The 23953-nt window shown below is 35.1% G+C and overlaps 1 protein-coding gene across 3 annotated transcripts in view; it reads right to left on the reverse strand.

The window, feature by feature from the left end:
* Nucleotides 1–21074, reverse strand: part of LOC105327399 (rho GTPase-activating protein 7) — a 67254-nt gene extending 46180 nt beyond the window's left edge. The window contains exons 1-5 of one of the 3 annotated variants that reach the window (XM_066076045.1): nucleotides 20554–21074; nucleotides 19595–19683; nucleotides 18275–18437; nucleotides 9718–9828; nucleotides 9092–9283 (exon numbers count right to left, since the gene is read on the reverse strand). In XM_066076045.1, coding sequence (XP_065932117.1) covers nucleotides 9092–9283; nucleotides 9718–9777 — 252 coding nt within the window. In that variant the 5' untranslated portion in view covers nucleotides 9778–9828; nucleotides 18275–18437; nucleotides 19595–19683; nucleotides 20554–21074. Of the gene's footprint in view, nucleotides 1–2973; nucleotides 5630–9091; nucleotides 9284–9717; nucleotides 9829–18274; nucleotides 18438–18589; nucleotides 18859–19594; nucleotides 19684–20553 lie in introns of those variants that run through there. The other 2 variants (XM_066076046.1, XM_066076047.1) reach the window with 2 other exon arrangements.
* Nucleotides 21075–23953: the final 2879 nt, after the last annotated feature.

The following is a 23953-nucleotide window of genomic DNA, read 5'->3' on the forward strand; positions in this document are numbered from 1 at the left end:
TTATTCCTTACACCCACGGCAGATAAAAAAAAATATTTATATGACATATATATGACAATATAAGAAATTTCAATCATCCTTTTATTGTAAAGGAGAGCTGAGCTGTTATACATCTTTACACCGATTCACTCTACAGTTTGGTGTTGACTGTTAAGTTTATACAAACAAGTAAGTAAACCCATTACACATTTCTCCTATGACCCCCTGCCTAAATATTTGAGAGCCCATACAATGCTGCACTCCTTTGGGGGGCTTTTCATGTAGCCACTTGTGGTAGAAACAAGATCTTTAGCACAGGGATGAAGGACCCCCCTTGCATTAAAGAGATGAGCTGGGTAGATTTAAAATCAAAGGATTAAATTTGTATGATAAATGTTTGTATTTGTCCCCGCGAGGTCAAAGCCGGAGTCAAAGACACCACTCGAGTGTTTTCATTTTGGAACATGAAGTAGTATCTTCTTTCTTTTTCAATGGTGCTTCATATCCTTATCATCTTTTAATAGTAAACTGCTCGAATTCTACTTAAAATGAATTGCCCTACATGTACATGCAGCTAGGGGATCTGGTCATCTTATTACATGCATTAATCAGATATAGATTAACTTTTAGTTTTTAGGGGAGAGGATTATGTATCTATAGTAGTGGGAATAACTACATGTGTATATAGCAGCTGTATAGTAAGATTGAATTGAATGAAAAATACTTTTACTATGTTAATTACCAGGTAATGCATTTCTTATCAAAATTTTCCTACATTGATTTATGTTCAATAAACAATTGTCTCTTTAAGAGTGAAAATACTGTATATTTAATAATTTTCCTCATTTGCTATACTTTTCATTGAATCTTAAACAAAACTATCATCATAAATCTTTGCTTTTCCTAGAAATATTAAACAATTAACAAAACATCACATGCTTAATTGTCAATATAAAAGTCATTTATATTGTGCGTTGACATGCTAGACATCAGATGAGGGAAAAATATCTTGACCGAAGGAACTGATGTGTGTAATTAAAGATGTAAAATTCCCTCCCTTTTCAGAACATAAAGACAGCTACCCCTGTACTCTGACTGTGACCATCGACTATTTATGTTCCCAATTCTTTCACCCTGTGCTACTTTTATTTCTTCTCCATACTCCTCATTATAGGCCCATAATGAGAAGAATACAATTGTGGTCTTGTCCCCTGCTGTGTTTGTCATCATGAACTAGCATGCTCAATTTGTCTTGGGTGAGACACTGAATCTATCCAGTTAACCCTGAGGGGATCTCAGAAAAGCAAATTGATCAAATATCTCATCAAATGAAGTTAAAAGTAACAGTTCCCTGCCATTGACTGTAAACTTTTGTGTCCCTGTTCTGGAGGAGAGCTGACAAAATGACACCCTTCCAACCATTAAAAACCCTCTGAGGATCAAACACCTTGAAATACACAAAAAATGATGGCAGTGTTGATGTTTCTACAGGTAGCAGATAGTTATTACAATGAAACCTCAATCTTAAAAAAAAAAAGTAGCCGACTTTTAAACAATGTTGTTTTTACTTCAAGTAGCGTTTATACGATCATTATCTATACAATACCCCCATTACGTGTTGGCTCCCTTGAATAATTCCATCAACACCTTTTAATAATAATTTTCTATGTGTATCTGTCAAACACCTGCAGCTTCCTTCCTCTGACAGCTTTTATATATATATCCCCCAAAAAACTAACCCTCTCCAAAAAAATCCAGGAGCCATGTGCCAAGATAACAGGCATTGACCAAGGTTAAGATTTCAGCAGGTGCCCCTTCCTTATAATTCTATATACCATATAGTTGGCATTTTGTGAAGCAAAGCAGTTGATGTGTGAATTCCCAAGTCTTTAAAAATCTTTTTTTTTAACTATAGCAGGTGTCTGAATCTGTGTGAAGCTTCTAACTAGGGGGAGTTAATGACTTGTTTCATTCATTGTATAGATGTTTAATAATGATATGACCAAAGACTGCATAGTGTGAATAAAGAGACTTGTCATGTCAGCTTAGAGAGCCAAGTCCTGATAGGAAATCATTAGTCTAGGCAATCCGGTAATCCATTGTCACTGATGTAAGGATGCAGAATGTTTGATCAATATAAGACAAGACTTACTCAGTAATTACATACAAAGTGATCATAAATTCTTAACTCCAAATTATTCATAAAATGATAAAAATAGACCAAAAAGACCTATCATCTGTAACACGATATAAGATATACATAGGCAATTAATGTACTGCAATATTCACTCCGACATTAACCTGGTAGCAAGCTAGCTAATGGTTTACTTCAAGTACAAATATTAACACAGGGAGCAGCACATGTCATAAATCTGTCCCACGATTTCTCATTGTCACTAATGTCTATTTAAGAAACTGAAATGCTAATTTTTGCAGCATGATAAATGTATCTACCATTGTAAAATCACATTTCCTGTGTAAATGGTGTTAAAGTTTTCTTTTCTTAGCTCTTTAAACGTCGTTCAGATGGTAAAATTTGGAAGTTTAAGCTATGTTAAAACATTTCTAAACTAGTTAAACATAATAAAATGATCATCCCAAATTAGAAAGGAATGTTTGAGCACCGATTCATATGTGTACCCTTGTCATATAAAGTTCATTAAAAATGTTCTAACTATTTCCTACAACCATCTATACTAGTTTGTAACGGAAGAACCCAGATGTCACAAGAACTCTCAGAAGACCTCATAGAAAATTTCAGAGAAAAAAAACTGGTCAAATCACAACCTAAATTCTGCTCACTTCAATGGATACAGTTGTTGTAACGAAGAAAACCTTCAACTGTATTTTTGTAGCGGAAGAACCCAGATGTCACTTATTAACTTTCAAAAGACCAACTCAGACCAATTAGAAATTTTTGGATAAAATGGTCACAGTTAATCCTACAGAAATTCTGTTCTCGTCAATAAATGTTGCTATATTGAGCAGACCTACCATGGAATTCCTCCCGACTAGGTGTCTCTCCTGCAACTCCTGAAACACTAGTCTGGAAGTGTCTCGAAATCGCACCTTAGAGTTGGACCAATTCATGATGGCGCTCTGGTGTATACAGTTGTACAGAATGAATCTCTATGATAATAAACCACAAGCTGCGTGTCCATATCATCAAATCACATCCTCATCCAGACAATTTCTACACGGTCACAATAACATCCTTCTAACTCAAGTTTGAAAAGGTGTTCACTCAATATAAAGTTTAACGGCCCTTGAAAAAATTTCTTAATCCATCTGCAAGCCAAACAATGTGAAATATCTTGTCATGTTGTATTTAATATTCGAAGAATCTACAGGACATTAATCCCATCACTGATAAATCCATGACTGCATAGCATACAGAACTGCTGTTACACAAGAGAAATTGAATATGATATTATGCATAATATGCAAATGACCCCCAGTTCTGGTCATAAATTTACACCATTTGGTTTATGCTGGCTCCTATGCTAATTCAATATAAACGATTGGTATGTTCACTCCTTTAAATACTGTTCATGCAAAAAATGTCAGGAATTTGACTGTTGACAATTACACAAATTGATATATTTTTAATTTTCACTCCTGCAAATCCTGACCATATATATAACTTCACCGAAGATCTTGGTGGGAGAAAACTTTGATATAATCCAGACACTCTGCTGCTCAGAGGCAATGGTATCCTTAGGACACTGGCCCTAGCAAGCGGAAGTACTTCTTTCCTTCGGCTTAATGCAGACCATCACATTCAGCAGGGTATAGATTTTTTACTTCATCAATCATTGAGCAAATTGATTCCCTGTAATGGCTTTTATTACACAATATGGTGGTACTATAAGCTTATTTCACTGTATAGAACACCTCTCATCAATACTTTATCCACTGCTTTACCGGGTCCAATCCTGGCTGAAACCCGATCCGGACTATAAGTCAATGGTCCTACCGGTGAGTTAACACAGGCTGATGGGGGATCAATACAGATCAGTTACCGGGGACTAATCAGTCTCTCTCTCTGGCCAAATCTACCTTCTAGGCTTCAAGGCAGCAGATGGAGTTGACAAACAAAGTTGTCCTGAAGTCTAAGCATGGATCAGTACCTTGTAGGTGTTGTAAAGCATTCCGGTCCTCTCAATCTCCCCCACTATAATTGCACTGATAATACTAATGGGTCACAGGCTCAGTGTCCTTATTATGTGTGTTCTGAATTCAGTTCCATGACATAACACACAATCAGTCGGTACTCATACCTGTCAAAAAAACTAGACACCCCTCTTCTCAGCAGTGTATTTCTGAAGGGGCTGGCCCTTATCTATACCTTATGTGTAGCCACAAGTATAGCTTAGAATCCTCAAGTACTAACTTAACAAGGAGTGTGCACTTCCTTCAGGTTTACAATTTCAGAATGAACGCTCATGAATAATTTATAGCGGTCCAATTTAAGGATAACGTATGTGGCCAAACTTTTCAGAGTCAAAATCCTGGGTCAAGTATCATGGATGAAGTCCTAAGGTTCAAAGTCTTGATCTCCAGAATTTTTTTTTACACATGTATTTTCACATCGCAAACTCAAGTTATGCATTCCTTGATTCACATATACAAAGACATAAATACGATACTTTCATTGTTGAGACGACGTCTTCTCTGTTCCCCATTTAATTCTCGCACACACACACATGTATTACAGCGTAGAATTATGTTAATTTGATCTCACAAGTTTGTCATACAGATGTCTCTGGTCCCTCTTTAAGTTTTTGACATCCACTTTTACCTGCTGCAGGTGTCCCCTTTCCTGTTACTTTAAACTTACCTCCACAGGTAAGTCATCCTTAAACATATGTTGCTTCAGCAATCTCACTTTTATATAAAAAGTAAAAACGCCTGGTAAATGTTTTGGACTTGGAACATACACGTCCAAATTAATTTTCTTCATGAAGTTCAAGATCAGCCAATCTGTCTTGTTCCCAAACAGGTAGCAACAGAAAATTAACTTTAAAAGTCTATACACACGCTGGGTTAAAGACGGCAAGTCATCAATTTCCTACTGAATATAAAAAACACACCATCGCCACATTAAAGCACCATACTGCTTATAGGGTCTCTCTTTCTCTCTCTCTGATTAAAATTCCAGGCCTAGCTGTGTCAGATTCACTCCATAGACAACAGACACATCTAAGGGACTGCTAGACAGTCTCAGCCATGCATGCACAGGTAAATCAAGGCAGTGGGACAGTCTCTCAAATTTGACCTAACCAAACATCCATAATGATCTCCAAAGAAAACATTTAGTCTCCATTAAATGTTGGCCTAAACGACACTCCGTATGCTTCTATATATCACCTACCCCCTGAGACCACTACTTCGGGGTCAGTATCGGTACCTGTATTACGATAATGTTTGGACGACAACTAAAGCTCCCTCATTCAGTTAATCTTCATTTCCTCCCAAACATCTAACGTATGCAGTTCAATTCTGACTTGGTCATTACAAAGCAGTTTGTCTTTTCTTCTGTTTTTCCCTTATGTCAACAAGTATTCTGGAGAGAAACTGATGTCGAATCCATTTTCATAACATCAGTTTTAAATTCGGTGACAACATCCCTTAAGGCAATATACACACACACATCCACAGTCCAAAGTTTTTAAAATATTTGCAAGAAGACTTCTCCCCTTTTTCTGTTTAAACAACACTTCAGCTGTGGTTAGATACACTATAAAATTTGCTGTCTCGGGTCCCATTCAGTCACTTGATTAGTATATGCCTATGGTTAAGGTTACAGATCTTTAATTATACTAGCAACGACCTGAATGAATTTAAATATTTTACTCCATACAGGTAAAATTCAAAAAAATTCTCTGTTTTTTTTCAACAGTTCTTCAGGAGTTTAGGATTCAATATGAATGCACTGCCAACAATGGAAATACAAAGTAAATCTGTCGATTCTTTTTAAAAAAAAATCATATCAAAGGACTTCACCTTAGACTACCTCATGAACTTAAGAGATTAGAAAGTTTAATCTTCATACGTACGCTAATTCTTATTCAACTGCGTACACTTTACTGGTCAGATATCAAAATACACCTAGAGTGTTCAAGACTGTTACATCTTATGTCTACTTAGTGCTGGTTCTAAATAAGTATTGACAAAGAAACACACAGACACGTAAAGAAAAAAAAGCTAGGACATTCAGGTCTACTACACCGCATTCCCGTTTCATTCAAGTGGAAATATGTATATATAATCCTCTGTGAATGAAATCGCTAACTAGCTCACCCACTTGATGGGATTATTTGAGACAAAAAAGACTGCACATGATGCTATTAAAGAGATCAACAGAGAAAAAGAAGACTCTCCGCATGGAAATAGGCTTACCTCTTAACACTCAGAATTAAATTAATGGAACGGACAGGGATTCACACCACGACAGAAATCACGTAATAAATCAACAGAAACCTCGCCTTGACTCTTGTAACCAATAGGACATTGCCACATGTCCAAGACAATAAAATCACTCAGACAACAGGACTTCCCAAGAAGACATATTGTAGGAATAAAATAGGGGACATTTATATTACTTCCATTGATTTTTTCATGGAAAATTCCAATTAAGAAGAGCAGTACCACCACAAACAATTGGCAGGACTCAGTGGTAAATTTTGAGAAATAATCAAGCAGGAAAATATCAAGACCACAAAACAAGTTACCTGGACACAATCATGAAGTTCCCACTCTGTCGTCCATTTCTGAAATATACCTTAGTTGCGTAATGTACTAAGACCAGTTATAAGGTCCCTCTTAAAGACATAACTTTTATACATTGACAAATAGACCGTTTATATTGACAAAAAAATTAAAATCCTAATAAGATTACACCCATGTTTTGGTATATCAGAAATTGGATTGGGATTTTAAATCTTCTCCTTCATTGTTCAGTATTCATAAACTCTCTTGTCAATAACAAACACATACATATACCAATAACAGCGTAAGAACCTGGAAAAATAGAACTCGTTTAAAGATTTATCTTGAGAGACTTTCCTTTGTGCATACTTGTTTATGCTTGTACATGTACTTGTTTGTTGCTAGAATAGTGCATACAACCATGAATACACCAAAATCCAATCCTTTGAACATCCAAGCTTTAATTCTTTCAGAATTTCATTCAGTAAATGGCTTATTTATCTGAGCAATAAGTAGATAGGGGTTTATCAAAATCCCATCATTAAAAACAAGTATTTGTAAATATTTCAATGTTCATTACAAATCTAGATCTTCGGGGGGTGGGGGGGGGGGGGGGGGGGTGGGGGGATCTACCCCGTACCCAAAAAAATAATTTTCATCCTTTATAAAACATCATTTTAATACCAGGTACTATACATTTTTTGTGAAGGCAATTAATGCTTGATACACACTGCATTTGAGCAACTAATTATCAAATTGAACTTTCAATTATTCAAAAATCCTTATTTCCAGTGGTGCTAATAGAAATATAAAATAAAACTTCAATCCAATCATAAAGTCAATTTTAACACAATGGTGACATAAAAAATATACAATTACTGAGAATACCAGTATATTAGAACTTAATTTGGAGAAAAAATCTGTGAAGTTGATTGATTTAAAAATTCAAAACCTGTTTATTTCAAATTATTTGGTACCAGGCACTACTGAAGTCCTACAGACGAGTTGTCCAGACTTTGGGCCAAATATACCTCTCACAATTTTATCTCGTAATAAACTGCAAGATTACATTACGGAATGATTTAAGAAATGTAGGTCAAATTTTTTGACCCATTAATACTTTCAATTCCAATGAATATCTAAACTCAATATCCCCTATCATAATCAATATCTTGTCAAATCTCGATTCCTCTTCAATTGGGACAACTTTTGAGGACTGATATGGAACCAAATTAAGCCTTTACTTGATACATTCAACTTGTTCCTTTTATTGGAGGATTACATTGCACATTTCTCTGTGCAGGTAACAGCTATCTGAGAAAAGAATGTATTTCTTTACACAAGTGACCCACATTGGCAAAGGTAAATCCTGAATTTGGGTGGGTTGGGTGAACAAGGCTTAAAAATCTAGTACTCTAATAATCTAGAACATTTTTAGAGTACTTTAGTACTGCCCAGTAAATAAACCAACCACACTGTAAGCCACTAGTACTGCTATAATCTTGAACAAGCTCGTTTTGGATTTTATCACAATCTTCTTTTTTTTTCAGTCTCTGTATTTTCTACCATTAAAATAATGAACAAACATAATATTTACTCAAAATGGCAAAGGATCCAAACAGTTCCGCAAGTGTCAGGAATGCAATGTAATTTGGCTGCAGTGATATACTATCTAAGACTATCATTATACATTTGTGGGTACCTTATTGGTCAAACAGGAAATCTACTGGCCATAACTTCAATTAAAAACGGTATTGATTAGTAATTAGTGGACAAGACGTCTTATCAAATTACAGAGAGTGCAGATGCTGTGTTGGGCCTGTGATATCAGATAAAGTCATTAAGATCCAGCCCCTGAGGTCATTTACTGCACTGGACTCGCACAGCTAATAGTAGCTTGCAGCCATTCATCACGCCTTGTCTATAACCTCAAAGCAATAAGTGGGGCTATATGTTCATTTGACTACAACATAAGCTGTGACAAAACTTGAGCTTATCAAGCGAATGTAAAGTACTTATAGAAAACACTGCTAACAACTGCTGCAACAATGATACAGCATTTCAGAAACTCTGACCTAACCCAACAAAGTGCAACAGTAATTCTGGACAGAATCAATATCAAAAATGTGCCACAGCTGGCCAAGGTAAATGAATATGACTCCACCTTCAAAAGTTGCAATATGGGCATATGAAATAACAGCAGCCCTCATTAAACATTGAAAAACTTTTAAACACCTCTGACTTCACCCTTCTTCTCCTCTTTCACCTCTATGATCTTGATACCAAAGGCTTAGACACTCCAAGTCAAGAAAAAATAAAGGTAAATTTTACCTTCACTTGATAAATCAAAACACATTGACAAATGATGGATAAATATTCAGAGACTGAGGGCCTCATTTACCTGATGGTAGAGTCCTTCACTCTGTCCCTCATCCTGGCAGGGACTGTTGACTGGGGTGGGATCCCCATCGCTTAGGTCAGAGGTCATCTGATCATCACTGCCGTTGTCATGGTTACTGAGCAGGAAGTAGTTGTCTCCTGCAGTAGGGGTCACGGGTGTGGTGGCCCCACTGAGGCATAGTCCAATCTCCTCCTAAAATCAGTAGTAAGAATTCAGAACTATACAAATATATATATAATATATCGTGAAAAAACGAACAATGGATGAATGGGGGCAATGAGAAATTGAAAACTTATAGCCTGGTCACTCTTAATCTTATATAATTTCCCCCACAATTTTGACACACATACCGTAGTACCAGTACATATACATGTAAGTCACCTGTATGTACCATACACCATACTTGTACATTGTATACTGGTATATATATATGTGCATGTAGTGACTTCTTTCATAAAGAAATAATAAACGGGACAACCATTCATATATCAACATTTCTACTGATTTTGCACAGATGGTATTTGTTTTATATTTTGCATATACCATACTGATCAGTTCATACAAATAAAAAGTATGGTAATCAATTCATAGATCATAAAATCAATGTTTCATTTATAAGCAAAAACCTGTGCCTGCTGAAGATAGATCTCAAATGCTGCATATTCCTCAATGGTCTGGGTTCCCATGACATTGTCCAACTTCACATCAAAGCATGCTAGTTATACACAGCAAGGGATCTGCAAAAGAAAAAAAAACCAGAAAATGAAAAACTAATGAAATAACAATTACTTCCATTACTTTAATTATTTCAATATGTACAAATAATATACATTGTATACACACAGAAGGAAAACAATGTGTAAAGCCAATGACATTCCATCAACTGAACAAAATAATTCAGTAACTGCAATGCGTAACTGACTTATTGAATATGGTCCAATATTTTTTTTTCAACAGGAGATTCCATACAATAACATTCTACCTCTATTGAAAAAATTGCCCTAACCACACAACTATACCTAGAGTTCTATACTAAGGGTGTCTGATTTCCAGTCATAATAGACTCTAATTGTACACAACGTAAATGTTTTCTTTACAGACGCCACACCAGTGGCCATTGTTCATGGGTACTCATTTACACGTGCGAACAGTCATTATCTCACATAGTATCTGTAATTATCTAACTCAAGCTCCCCCAAATATGTCACTTTAATGGACGAAAAGTAAACCTGATCACGCAAAGGTCTTCAGTGTATTACGGAATCCCAGCGAAAACTGATCTCGAATTATTTCCGAGGGAATTTTTGTGTGTGTCAACTCCTTATATTTGATTACAGACATCAGAGAGTTGATGTTTAGCGATTTTAAGGACATGATACCTGCTATGGGTAATACATCATCTTCAAACTGTTCTACCACCTGCGATTGATTCTCAATAGTAACTTTGCTTCGCGATGGTTTGAGATAATTTTTCCAGTTGCAGAGTCTTTAACTGTCTCGGTGCTTGAGCTCAGAATGATCACAGATCATTAGGGTTACCATCAATGCTTTTAACCCTTCCAGTAGCTGACAATATTGCATCACTCACAGATTTATTTGCTGGGACTAAAATGCAAAGCGCACACTCAATGTTTCATTGTCTCGATCATCACGAATCTGAAGTGATCATAATCAATACCCTCCCATTAAACCCAAGTCTATTCTCCTGTATTCATGATATTCAAACTTCATCCCTGTTTTATGACCAACTAATTCAATAGTATTACAAATAAGAAATTAAACCTGTGATTTTATATCTTTGAATCATCATAAAGATTAAACATGCATGAAATATCAATTTCTTTAAAATCAATTATCATTTTAATACACTTAAAGTCGGTGTAAAGTTTGCAAGGTATACAGATTAGGCTTTGTATTCTTTAAATGACAAAATCACTTCCTTAAAACCTCAAACCAAAGGAAACTATCAGATCAAACTTAATATCGCCCCAAAATTGCGGCTTTGACTAAATTTTCTCTCAATGCAAAGAATCAAAATCGATTCCAATACATAAGAGCAATTAGTAGTGACAGATTTAGTTTTGCTCTAAACAGGATAATCCTAAATGAGGGATGTGCATGTGGGTTTGTGTTATTGCATGTGCCAAATAATTAAACTCCCCGCAAGGCCAATTTTGATGTGGAATCAATGAGTAGAGGAAATGACTAACCTTCAATTATTCAGAGCCAGTTCCGCTGCATTTTCAGACAGTTAGAAATGGATGGGATTCACCCTGTAACACTATTTCCACATTTACAGTAACACCGGGATAGATATTGGATACAGATGCTTCCTCTTTGCAAAGTTTCAAAGGTTTCCTACCTGCTGACTTAAATTCCATGTACATGTAACGAGGTTCTTTGTAAATACGAGCACAAAATCAGATGCTTCAAGACTGTACTGTTGGTAACACCCTCCGAATACTAGCATCATAGCTGTGTCTGAAGGGGGCCAAATACAGGTGATAGGCCAAATTAATCAAAGTCTGTTAAATACAGGTGCAAATATATCAAATTCTTAATGATTTGTAATGAATATTTCTATGGTATGAAATTTGAAATTCTTAACACTTAACACATACATTTAAAGTCGTTAAATTAAACTGAAATAATCATGGCAAAAAAAACCTTATGGGTATTGACATTAGTCATTTACGCAATACGATACTCTAAATGTTCGGTCACTTTAGTTGGATGATTCGCACCTGGTTAAATGACTTGCTGATTTTATTTTTTGATAATTTAAAAACTGTAGGTTTTCGTGATCTTTTCAAATTACCTATATGACCTTTCCTCACCAAGTGCGATATTCATAAAAAGAGATCAAAGGTTCAAGTATATTTCAATGTTTTTTGTGTTCCTTTTTTAACAATACAATTTTCAGCATCCTTAGGGTCAGTCAAAATGATATTTCACCATGTGGTTTCTCATTGATCTAGGTTACCATGACGTTCTCCCACCAGGCTCCGCTATGATAATCATCAATAGGGGAGATAACCCAGCCTTTTTCTCAGATAAGGTGATCCCCTTTGACCCGAAACCTGTCGGAAGTTCCGATCTCAACACCAAAAAAAAAAATGTTACAAATCATATTAATGTCATTACTGTCTGGGGTGTTAGGCAACTGATGGGGATGTAAATGACTGGGGGGAGACGAACTAAACAAATGTTAACAGAGCCATACATAAAGAAGAGGTGACATGTGCTCTCTTGAATTATTCAGAATGATTTTATATTCTTCAATGAAATGCAAATTATTTTTTTGTTCAAATTATTCTACAGTTCTGCATACATATTCACACAAGGTCTTTATAATGAAGAGATTAATATATTTATAAAGAATAGGTTTCTCTTAAATTGTCTTTATTACATCAACTTATTATTAAAAATGCATATACATGTATTTTTTTCAGTGAAATTCATATAGTTCTACATTATAAATACATTTTGTTGAAAAATCAAAGAACAGATAGTTTAGGAGTTAAAAGGATAATCAATTTAGGGTACAAAATTCATATGATGTGCAATGAAACTCATGAAGAACAGATACAGTATTCATATGCAGCTACATAAAACACCAATACCGTAACTTTAAACCAAAGAAGCTCATGATCCCAAGTGACAACCGTAAATGGACAATACTATATGGCTCGTGATTCTTAGTGATTATTTGAAATCTCTTTGGAATAGGACAAGATAATCAAGTTATCCCTGGACCATCGCAGTTTATATGCACTACACTGCATTAAATTCAGATTTTATGCTAATACTTGTCTGAGTGAGGGTCATCTGTCCATCAGGACGGATGGGAATGCTAGTCTTAAGCCACCATTATCACTAATTATAGGGGGGAAATTTCCATCAAATACACTCCAAAAGTGACTGATCGCAGTAAAATAGAAGATGGGAAATGAGTCAGTGTTGCAATATTGATAGCCGCCTGAACACACATTATTGTATTAAAATTCTATCAAAGCAACAAATTGCAATTCCATCCCAGAATTTCCACTTGTCCTTATAGCTTTAAAGCACGACCTTAAGAATGTGTTTTCTCTCTCTTGATCTCCATTCCAGTTCATGACCGGCTGAGAATATCAGAGATTTTCCCATGAACATGACCATTGATAGGAACCCCACAGCGTAACAAGTTGTTCCACCAAAATTTCTTACACATGTCTATAGTAAGCCGTTGTAACGTGTCAATTACTTATAAGCAGCTGTCAGCAGCTCAACTGGTTCTCTGCCCTCTAGCCAAATTTGAGCTACCTCAGATGGTGAGTATCAGTCAAGATCAGGAGAGAACCAGCCAATGGCACTCTTTTACCATGAGATTAACTACACCTATCTATCGAATAGATCAATGATGACCTACGCTTCTAGGTTGAGGAACACGTTTTTAATCTTAATTCATTAAGACATTAATGTATTTGAATTTCCAAGACACACACAGCTTTCTCTACACAAATGCAGTATTTCTTTCCAATATTACATCTTTTTCCCCATCTTAAGATTACTTAATTGTTATAATAGGTGAGACAAACGCAGCGTAATTGGCAAGATAGAAGATATAGGATGCCTCGAATGAGAGTTTTTCGTGATAAGCCAGCGACATTTCTTCAACTTCTAATGAAAGTTTGGCTGAGGTGGTCCCTAACCAACAACTTTGCGTTCTGACTGAAGAGATAAAAAACACGGAAAATATCTCCAGAGAAATCTGACCAGAGTAATTTCCTGATGTTTGTCAATATGTGAGGCGGTCTAATAATGCCAGTTTTTTTTTTCCCTTTGTAATTACTGTAACTGGAGGTCTTTAGCTATGAGTTGCAGGAAGTAATATCCATTTTAATGAAAGTCGGAGTCTGGTTATAGGTATGATAGGGAACATTTTCTTGTTATTAAGGAAATATCAAGGGGCTCATTTGATGTAAAACAAATACCGGTAATTTAACAATACATATATTTCAAATGATGCTGAAAGATCATAAGCAACTACCACAAGCCTATGGTGTTTGGGTCTTTGCTCATAAATATGTAAAATACCTAGGTATATGTCATGATAGTTACCTTAACAATTATTACATATACATAATTATGTATCATACATACTCAGGAGCTAAGACCCAAGCACCTGTGTCACAAGAAGCATTTAGATTTGTGTCACTTCAATACAGATTTCTATTACATCTTTTTATCTTTACTGCAATTATACCAATGTATTCTTCTATATACAAGAAAACCTTTCTTGTTCTTGCTCCAGGAACCACTGAAGAATTTCTGTACAGTTTCTGGAACTAGTTGATCTATCCTCCTTGTAGAAACAATTTTCCAACCTTTTTTCAATTTCAAGGCAAAGTGAATTTGCAGAAGGAAACATGTAAACAAGGTTTTGGTGTAATTGCCCTCATCCACATGGCACACAACAGTATAGCAATGTCTGCCGCAAAAACTGGTTCATACAACTTCTGAATGGATCAGGCAGCTACCAGTAAGCAAATTTCTCACCAACTTCACACGTATACAAGCCCCAAAAATTGTTGTGTTCTTCAGGTCTTATAATGCACTAAGGTCAAACTTTTTTTACGTAAAAAATATCACGACATTCTATGCAAGATCAATGAAAAGATCAAAGTTTTCAGCGTCTTAAAATGCCAGTTTATGGCATATTAGGCCTGCCAGGGCATTATCATTTAGTAAGAGATATGGTAAGCTAGACATGTACTTAACACCTGCGCAAAATTTGCATGTCTGCATGCACATGCAATTGCACCTGTCCTAGCTCCCATGGTTGTCAAGTTTAACTAGCAAAATTATTTTTTAAAAGGGCCTCAATTATAAAACCATTCTCTTTTAACCAACAAATAATATAGGAGTTTTGCTGGGCTGGCCCTAAGTTAAAGCTATACACGCTATAATTTGCGTCAATTTTGAATAAAGGGGAAAATGTATGTGTTTGATTACAAATAAAAGTTACCTTTATTCTGTTAATTATGATGCTCAATTCGATCACGTAACAAATATATCAAATATTAAACAATAAAAAATATTTATTTTCCTGCCAGGAAAGTAATGCCTCCTCGTGAATATCAATCTATCACGTGATATCGACAGCTAAATTTAGCCTATCATACAAAAACTGGTGAAGGGTCAACATCTTCATAATTGTGATAGTTTCACAAAGGAAAGGATATTTTCAGTAAAGCATAAATTTGTCCGATATACGAGTACAAACAAAAGAAAAAAATACAAGCCTGTGAGTAGATATGAATACTTCCTTTAAAGAAATGACGTAGACCTGTGTGTTTCCCCTATGTGCTTTTTATAGATCCTATAAGTGTTAATGCAGAAGTAAGGGTTAATCGTGAATGGCAAGCGTATTTTACTCATTATACATGTATGTATTTCAAATTAACAACTGTTAAGCATATTAAAAATCAAGTTGGATATTTAATTAGGCAAACAATAACGACCACCTAGTTCTCCGCGGACATGCGCAATGAGGTCGGTTTGCTCTTCCTTCATCAATATTCATGAAAAGGTATATTTTCCTGGCAGGAAAATAAACAATTAAAAATCTATATCTTTGTAACGAGATGGAATTCACCCTTGTAATTTACAGATTAAGGATAACTTTTATAAGTAGACAAACACATGCGTTTTCACTGTCATTCAAAATTGACGCAAATTATAGCGTGTATAGCTTTAAATAAGGACACTATAATGATAGATATTATCCATGATATGGTTTAAGTTTATCAAGTTTTGACATTATACATAACAGTGTGCTTGACACTCAGCTTACTTCATGCACTGTCAGCAAATGGAAGGATGAAGTATTTGCAAACTGAATACCATTACATATACATGTATATAGCTTAAAATTACCATTCACAATAACCAAGCATGTCTGAAGCATGCTTACATCTTTGTCCATATGATAATCCTGCATAACTCAAATATACTTACAAGAAAGAGTCTTAAAATCCTCTCTTTGGTTGTACAATTATTACCTATGCATGAATTAACTAAGTTGCAAGCAGTGGGTCAGCACAAATTAATTACATCAAATCCTGACTTTAGGGCCCCCTTTATCTACCTGCTTGACCTTGACATTACAAAATTCTTACTCATATACAGCGACTTATAGATAAAGACCTCTGACATTATATACCACCACTGGAGTGAAAAACCGTCCCACTGCAAAAGGGCCACACAACTTTTTTGGAACTTGGTCAAATTGACATTGCAAACTCAGTAGAATGTAATCTTTTCTCCCCCCATGTACCAAAGTCCCAGACGAAATGTCCGCAACGACTGTGTATTTATCAAAGTGGAGGTGTAAAGGCATTTATCAGACCAAACAGTATTTTGACTCCATTAGAGACAAACTGAGAGAGTTTGTATATGACACGCTGTGGTCATTGGAGTTTAATGAGCTGATAAATAGGGGCCATAGACTTAAATGTCCACACTGGGGTCCGTGCAGCCATGGTGTCACCTATAGGTGTTAATTGGGAACCATTGCCCACTTCCCATGTATACTTGAATGGACACATCTCTTGATTTTTTGCGTGAGACTGTTCTTACTTATGTTATTAAGACTTCCATTTCAACTCACTTAAACCATTCATACGATGGTACGCATATAAGGTACACAAATATATTTGCATATACATGTAAATTAGTATTACAGTAAGACAATATTGCCATATGAATAAGAAATGTAACCTAATAAAATGTATGGATTTCAATTTGCCATCTTTACAAATATTAACTTAATTATGACTGCTTGACAGAACATATCTCCTCTGGTAACATTCATCACTTACAAAGCAGAATAATGGCCAGTCGCCTCGTTATCCAGTTTGTAATTAATGCACATTAAGAGAGTCTTTACTTCTACCTGTTAACACAGCTGGAAGTATACATGTTCATATTTCGTTACATTAATACATCTCATGGGGGAAGCATAAAGGGGAAATACTAATGAGAAATGTCACATTACAGGAGAGGAATGACACCCCATGCATCACCTGTACCAGCAGCCACAAAATACACAAGTTCACCTGATCTGTTACCTTAATTACAGGCGTAAACTTCAGTTTGACCTCTCTTATTAATTTCATACCCTAGTACCTGGTCACAAAACAATCTATTGTATGAAGGAAGAAACAGGAAACTAATGTCCTGTTTTAAATTTCCTATCTATAATCTTTGTTATTTGTTTTTTTTTCTATTTAAACCAATTCTAAGCAAATGTATATTGCAATATTCCAATTGTCTTTCAAGCTGCAGACTACATTATTTCATTGAGTATAAAATGTATCGTCCATAACTTTACAACTGCCTGCAATATTGCCAGAAAATCATGCACACACACTTAAAATAAAAAATCTGTTATAGACACTTGAAAAATAATGAAAGAATAAGAGGATTACACAATAAGAAAATAATAGGTGGCATTTGGTGCCTCCTTCAAATCTAGTTTGACACTTCCTAATAATTATCAGATTAAAAAAATCATAATCCACTTACATGCATTTACATAAAAATTAATACCTACTTCAAATCAATTTTTGATCATTTCATTCTTCAAAAAAAACCCAAAAATAATAATAATTTCAAAACCCAATGTGTAACAGCTTGGAAAATGCATGGGAGAGTAGCTTAAAGACCATTCAGATCAAATCTTGAGTTTTCTGTATCAAACATTGACATCTGGAAATGAAAATTCCACGAATGTTTCCATGTCCTGGGAAACTTTCATGTGCAGATTGAAAGATTTGTACGAAAGCCATTTCCATCAAATGACATGCAGATTAAACATGTAGAGGATTGCACTTCCTCTTACTGCACATATATCTACACTTGAAATCAATTGATAAGGAAATGGCCAATAAGAGGCTAAATTCCTCTCCGTAAGTGACTGAATTAACTTGTGAGAGCATTGTATACCTTCAAAGAAGACAAGAAGTGTCCTGAAATGCAAAACAGCTGGATAAACCTGGATCTAAGATTGAAAAGTTCACCTCTGTGTGCCGATAATAAATGTTATTAATTCATTGTACATGTTCTCAGCACTATGTAAGATGAAACACAGCTGATCAGAATCGGGCTGTTCTAATACAATCAAAGAGAAAATCATACCTTGTTTCTGTAGAGAAGAATCCTATGAAGTCCCAACGGCAAACGGTTTTCTCAATATTTTTTAAAAACTTTTTGAAATGCAACTAAATTTTTTTTTTGAAAAGCACTAAAATCTGTACAATCCTTGTCAGTTGATTAATCCATTAGAAATGAGAAAGGGCACCTGCAGGAAAGAAAAAAAAAGAGAGATGGAATTTTGTTAGAGAAGAAAAAAAATCCTGAACTTGATTTGGTATACGTATAGTAAACAGTTTGTGCAATTGATTTAAAGAACTCCAATCATTTCAGCAATTCAAACAAAAAAATTGACTCCACCTCAGCCCTGTTTACACAGGGTTTTATCAAAATCTATCTGAGAGGCACATTACATAACATGCATTGTCCAGTCGCTGCTAGCTATATGCTTTAGCCTCTTTAGCATTTGTTGACACTGTGGCCATGCAGACTCCATTAACGGACTTTAATAGCTAGCACAGGACCATCACTATACTGGACAATGGCTATCGGAGAAGCTTGTCACAACAAAGACAGATGTTCCTGTCGCATAGAAGGAGAGAAGGGGGCACACTTGAAAATCAATTTTCCTCCAACTTCTGTAAAACAACTCCCTATGAAGAAGTGGTTGTCAAACACAGCAGAGCTTGATCATGTTTGAAGATTTTTTTTCCCTTCTGATCAATACATACACTTGGTTTCCCTGCACTTCACAGATGCCAAGAAACTTGGATAATTAGGCATATATACCTACCTTTACGCAAATCTTTGAACGAAAAAAAAAAAAAAAACAACCCTGCTCGATCTGTGTAATGAAATTAGAATTTGACCTTGTTCCTTAACACTGCCAGTCAATACCCTGGTGAGTTTTTCAAAAAAGTACACAATTACGCGCGCTAACTTACTTCCAGGAGTAGAAGGCTCTCGGCAGTAAAGAGGTAACCAAGTGATCCCATTGGAGGACTCCCAAAAGGTAAAAGCGAGAGAATACACCTTTGAACCATTATATCTCCATTGAGTTCTCTATGTGAAATAGTCAAGGGTCACCCTGATTGTCCACCAACTGACTTATCAGTATTGAGAATTAAATGATTAAAACAGAACAAACGCCAGCGATGAGGGGCGCCAACATAGCATTGGTGATATCAGTCTGTCGGCACCTTTAAAGACGATTTTCTTCCACTCCGGCTTATACCCTTCCGATACAGTTTACACAACCCTCCTGATAATGCCAGCACTTTCAAACATTTTTGCGACTAGTATCTCTCAAATTAAATTGACAAAAATCAATTTTTTTCCTTTGTTCAAAAAAATTCTTCAACTTACCTCTAAAAATGCATGTAGACAAGATCTCTTTATCTTTTTTTTTCTCAGTTTCAGTATATCTACATTCTGCAAAATCAAATAGGTTAGACCTACAAAAAGACAATAAAATCAAAATTACTTAACCCCTGGAAAGAAAATCATTCATAGTCGGTAAAAAACTTCAAAAAGATTTTTTGGAAGATACACACTGTCATGAAATCCTACTACGAGGTAAAATGGTGATGTTTAAAACATTTCTTTACTCTGTGGCAGTGTAAAACAAAACTCATTGAGATTTCTATCGCTCTTCTGCCATTGTTAGGCAACCAAGCAATAAATTGATGCATTAACTCTACCAAAAAATCTTTGGTTAAGTATATAGCGCCAATCATCAGCTAGGTATATAATTAAGATTCTTTTCTCTTGCTAATGTCTATTAATTGATTAACACACACAGCGAACAACAGAGCACATTAGTGGAGCACAAGGAATTCTATACATTTCACAAGGTTAAATCTTTTTCATGTAAATTACTTAAAATGGGCTCCATAATAATAGTTTAATCAAAATTTATAGGCATACTGGTAAATCAATATCAGTTTTATGAACATGTAATTTACAAACCTAAAATCAATTAAACGGCCGGTTTTCAAATCAAACTTTTACAATAAAATGCTGGAAAAACAAATCCATTGAACATGGGCAATACGATATTTCAGCATTATTTATGGACAATTCAGAGAACAGTAAAGCTAGAGTTTCATGAACAGAAAAATTAATAACAATCAGCTAGCTGGTCTCAAGGGTGTATCATTGGTTTTCATATTCCTGGGATTAGACATATAGTCTAGGCCATCGATTCAAAAACAAAAAATAATATTTTCATAATATGCAAGCCGGTATAATCAATGCAATAACCTTAATATGAACATAATTATTATTTATGGTTTTCTGACATGTAATTTGCTTAATATACCTACATAGATTTTCATGTAATCAACTGTAATAAGATATCACTGTGGCTTCTTCAAATGGTATGAGCAATGTTCCTGAAAGCACAACAGTCAAAGATTTACAGCTTTACAAGTGCACTCTAAATTGATCCTCTAACAGTCACTCCATCCACTGGATTATAAATTCATAATCCTATTCTCCCTAAATCTTCTTGCAGTCACTTTATCCACTGGATTGTAAATTTATCATCCTATTCTCCGTAAGTCTTCTAGAAGTCACTTCATCTACTAGATTGTAAATTCATCATCCAATTCTACCAAACTAAAAATCCATGAAGCCAATAATCGACAGTCCAAGAATGTTATATTCCTTGAGGACACTTGACACACGTGATCAAGATGGAAGACTTTGAAACACCTGCCACAAGACCCCTAAGACAAGGAAGCAGATAATGAGGAACCACTACCTGAAAATCTGTCAATCATTGCCGACAGGTTCCGAGCTTCTAACCTTACCCCCTTATCTCCATAAAAACCCCTCCAACTACAGCCACAAATTAGACAAAACCATACAGCTGCTTATTGCTTTTCCACAAACTTCATGCCAGACTAAGTTTTTCATTTAGGAGAGCCGATGCTTTAGCTATATGCTTACACTAAGGGGCACCTGCTTCATGATACAAGAGATATCATAAAGCACTTGACCAAACAACCCCCCTCCCCATTTTCCCCCCCAATCTCTGCCAATCATTTTATGACTGTAATCTGTTCCTTTACGAACTTTTGGAGGAGATTGTGTTGATTTTTTTAACCTTAATTTTCTTCCAATATCATACAGGCTTCCCTACTGAGCAAGGTGAATGATTCTGAGATAAACAAACTGAGATATTCATCCACAAACATATATTTTCATGTAAATCTATTTTTTTGCTTCCTGAAATCATTGCACTTAGAACCAAAATATCTCAAAAGTATGAATGAAATATCTGTGAAGACTGATGCCAGAAGCTGATAAGTTATCATAAATTAACACCTTAGAGCCTCAGATTAATGCCACCATTTCCTCTACCCAAAGAACCACTGAATACTGTAGCAATGTCCAATCAAGACAACATTAATATATTAAAGTAAAATAGTTTACAAGCTTAAGTAATAGTTGTTCCAATTTCATTCTCTTTTACATGCACAATTTTAGTGTCTCTTAATTGAACGTATTAAAATTGGGTTTTCTAAATAAAAGATTATGAGTTACAGTGTATGAAGAACAAAGAGAGCTGGGTTGTACTGTACCTGGTGAATGAATTGTTTGCAGTGCTCTTTATGAGTGAATTGTTTATAACTTGCCCTGTGTCAGCAAATTACCCCAAAGGATCAAGTATGCCATATGGTCGAGATCATCTGTGACAAAAGGTATCGAACCTTCCGACAAAAAACACCCATGTCGCCACTGTCAAGTGGGGAAAGGTGAAGGAGGGGTTGCCGGGGACTTTAATTGTGTTGTATATAAATAAAGACCTGCCGTAAATCTTCATTATGCCATATTGCCCATGAGATGAGCAAAGCCTATTAAACTGTTGTAAACATTTAGGCCGATTAGGTAAACATCCAAGATTGGTTCAGAAGATAAACTAAGTTCTAGACTTCCCCCACTAAGTGCAGTAAACTCCTTTGAATTGACAGGTCCTTGGAGCCAGTTGCACAGAGAAATGACTAGTGATTTTTAACATTAAAGCTGTGAAATCATTTGATGCCGTCTAAATCTCGCCAAGCTGTATGACTTATGAATGGGTGGGAGACAAGAAGAAATTGTTTGAGTTTATCAAAATCAAAAAGGAAATATGACATGGGTGCCACAGGTGTCAAAGCGTTTACACCAATACAGATAAAAACTCATGTAAAGCCAACAGCAAACATCCCCTCCCTCACTTCATCTTCAAACTGGCTTTTATCCTTCATTCTGAATCAGAATAAATGATTTAATATCCATGACTGAAAAAAATTAGAACATTCAGCTCAAATCCAGATTTCTTTATGCATAGCAATAACCATGTAACTAGTTTATCTCCTTCAGAGAGAGAGAGAAGGAAAGAGAGAGAGAGAGAGAGAGATGCATTATAACCTATCTCTGAACTCTGAGATCTTGATCTTCTAAAGATTATTGGAACAATACTGGAATTTGATTATCAGCTTGTTATAAAAGCAAATTACAAATGAATGTAAGAACTTAAAGACTACCTGTATGTAAAAAATATATATGCCAGGTTTTAATTTACCAGGTACATGTATTAAAATAATTCTTAAAGGTGAAATATGGGACACCTCCATATTAATGTGATGTACTTCCTATCGAAATAAACACCAAAATTAAGTATAATTAAGTATACATTATTTTTCTTTCTATAAGTGTAGCCCAATGGATTAGAGCGTACATTAACAACGAATCTGCAAGTCATGAATTCAAAACATGCTTTGGCTTTTATAATTTTTACTTATTATTTTTTTGTTTTTTGGTCTAATATTGTGAAATTTGAAAATTCTAAAATGATATTAATTTTAATGTACTTGTATCCCATCAACATTGACAGGTGTCTTATACAACCATAATCCTTAATATTGTACTTCAAATAAAAAAAAAAAAAAAACTTAAATTGCTTATCTGCAAATTAATTTACATATCAATAAAACTGCAATATCATGAAAACTAATGTAGGAGATCATAAAAAAGATAATAGCCAATAATCAACTGAATATATAAAACCTGACTTTTGCATTATAGATCATCGATCAGATCATCCAACACCATCCTTAGTAAATCAACATGAAATCCAATATCTAAAAAAAAAAGATATTTTATTACACCTTAGCTGTATTTAATACATGCATGAACAAGAAAATTCTTCCGACAATCAAAACGTTGCTCTGCATGATTGAATGAATGAAAGTTTATTATTTGAATCAATTATGTACATAATTATCTTTTTTGTGAAGCAAATATGATATGATTTTAAAAGCCAGTCACATTTTTGCGAAATAAATTTTTTACTTTGGAATTGCCCGACTCCAAAAACTGCCTATACATGTTCCGGTAATCAACCAGTTGTGTATGCTTAATTAATTAAATTGGCACTGTATCGACAAAAAAATTCCATCCATAAAAAATATACAAATAAGCCCACCATCATTCTGGCACTTAACCCATGAAAGATTATTTTTTATATACCAAATGCTTAATTACCCAACAAATACTTAAAAACCATGCTGTGATGAGAATGCATCATGCAGTTATGCCAAAAGGGGAACCATCCAAAATGTTGTACAAGAAAAAAATAGAACATCGATATAATAAAGTACACATGTACATGTAGTTAGTTATGTATTATCTTGTATTAAGATTATAAAAAAAATTTTGTGCTTTGAACTTTCAAGG

This window comes from Magallana gigas, chromosome 2, assembly GCF_963853765.1.
Source record: "Magallana gigas chromosome 2, xbMagGiga1.1, whole genome shotgun sequence".
In the NCBI taxonomy this organism is placed as follows: domain Eukaryota; kingdom Metazoa; phylum Mollusca; class Bivalvia; order Ostreida; family Ostreidae; genus Magallana; species Magallana gigas.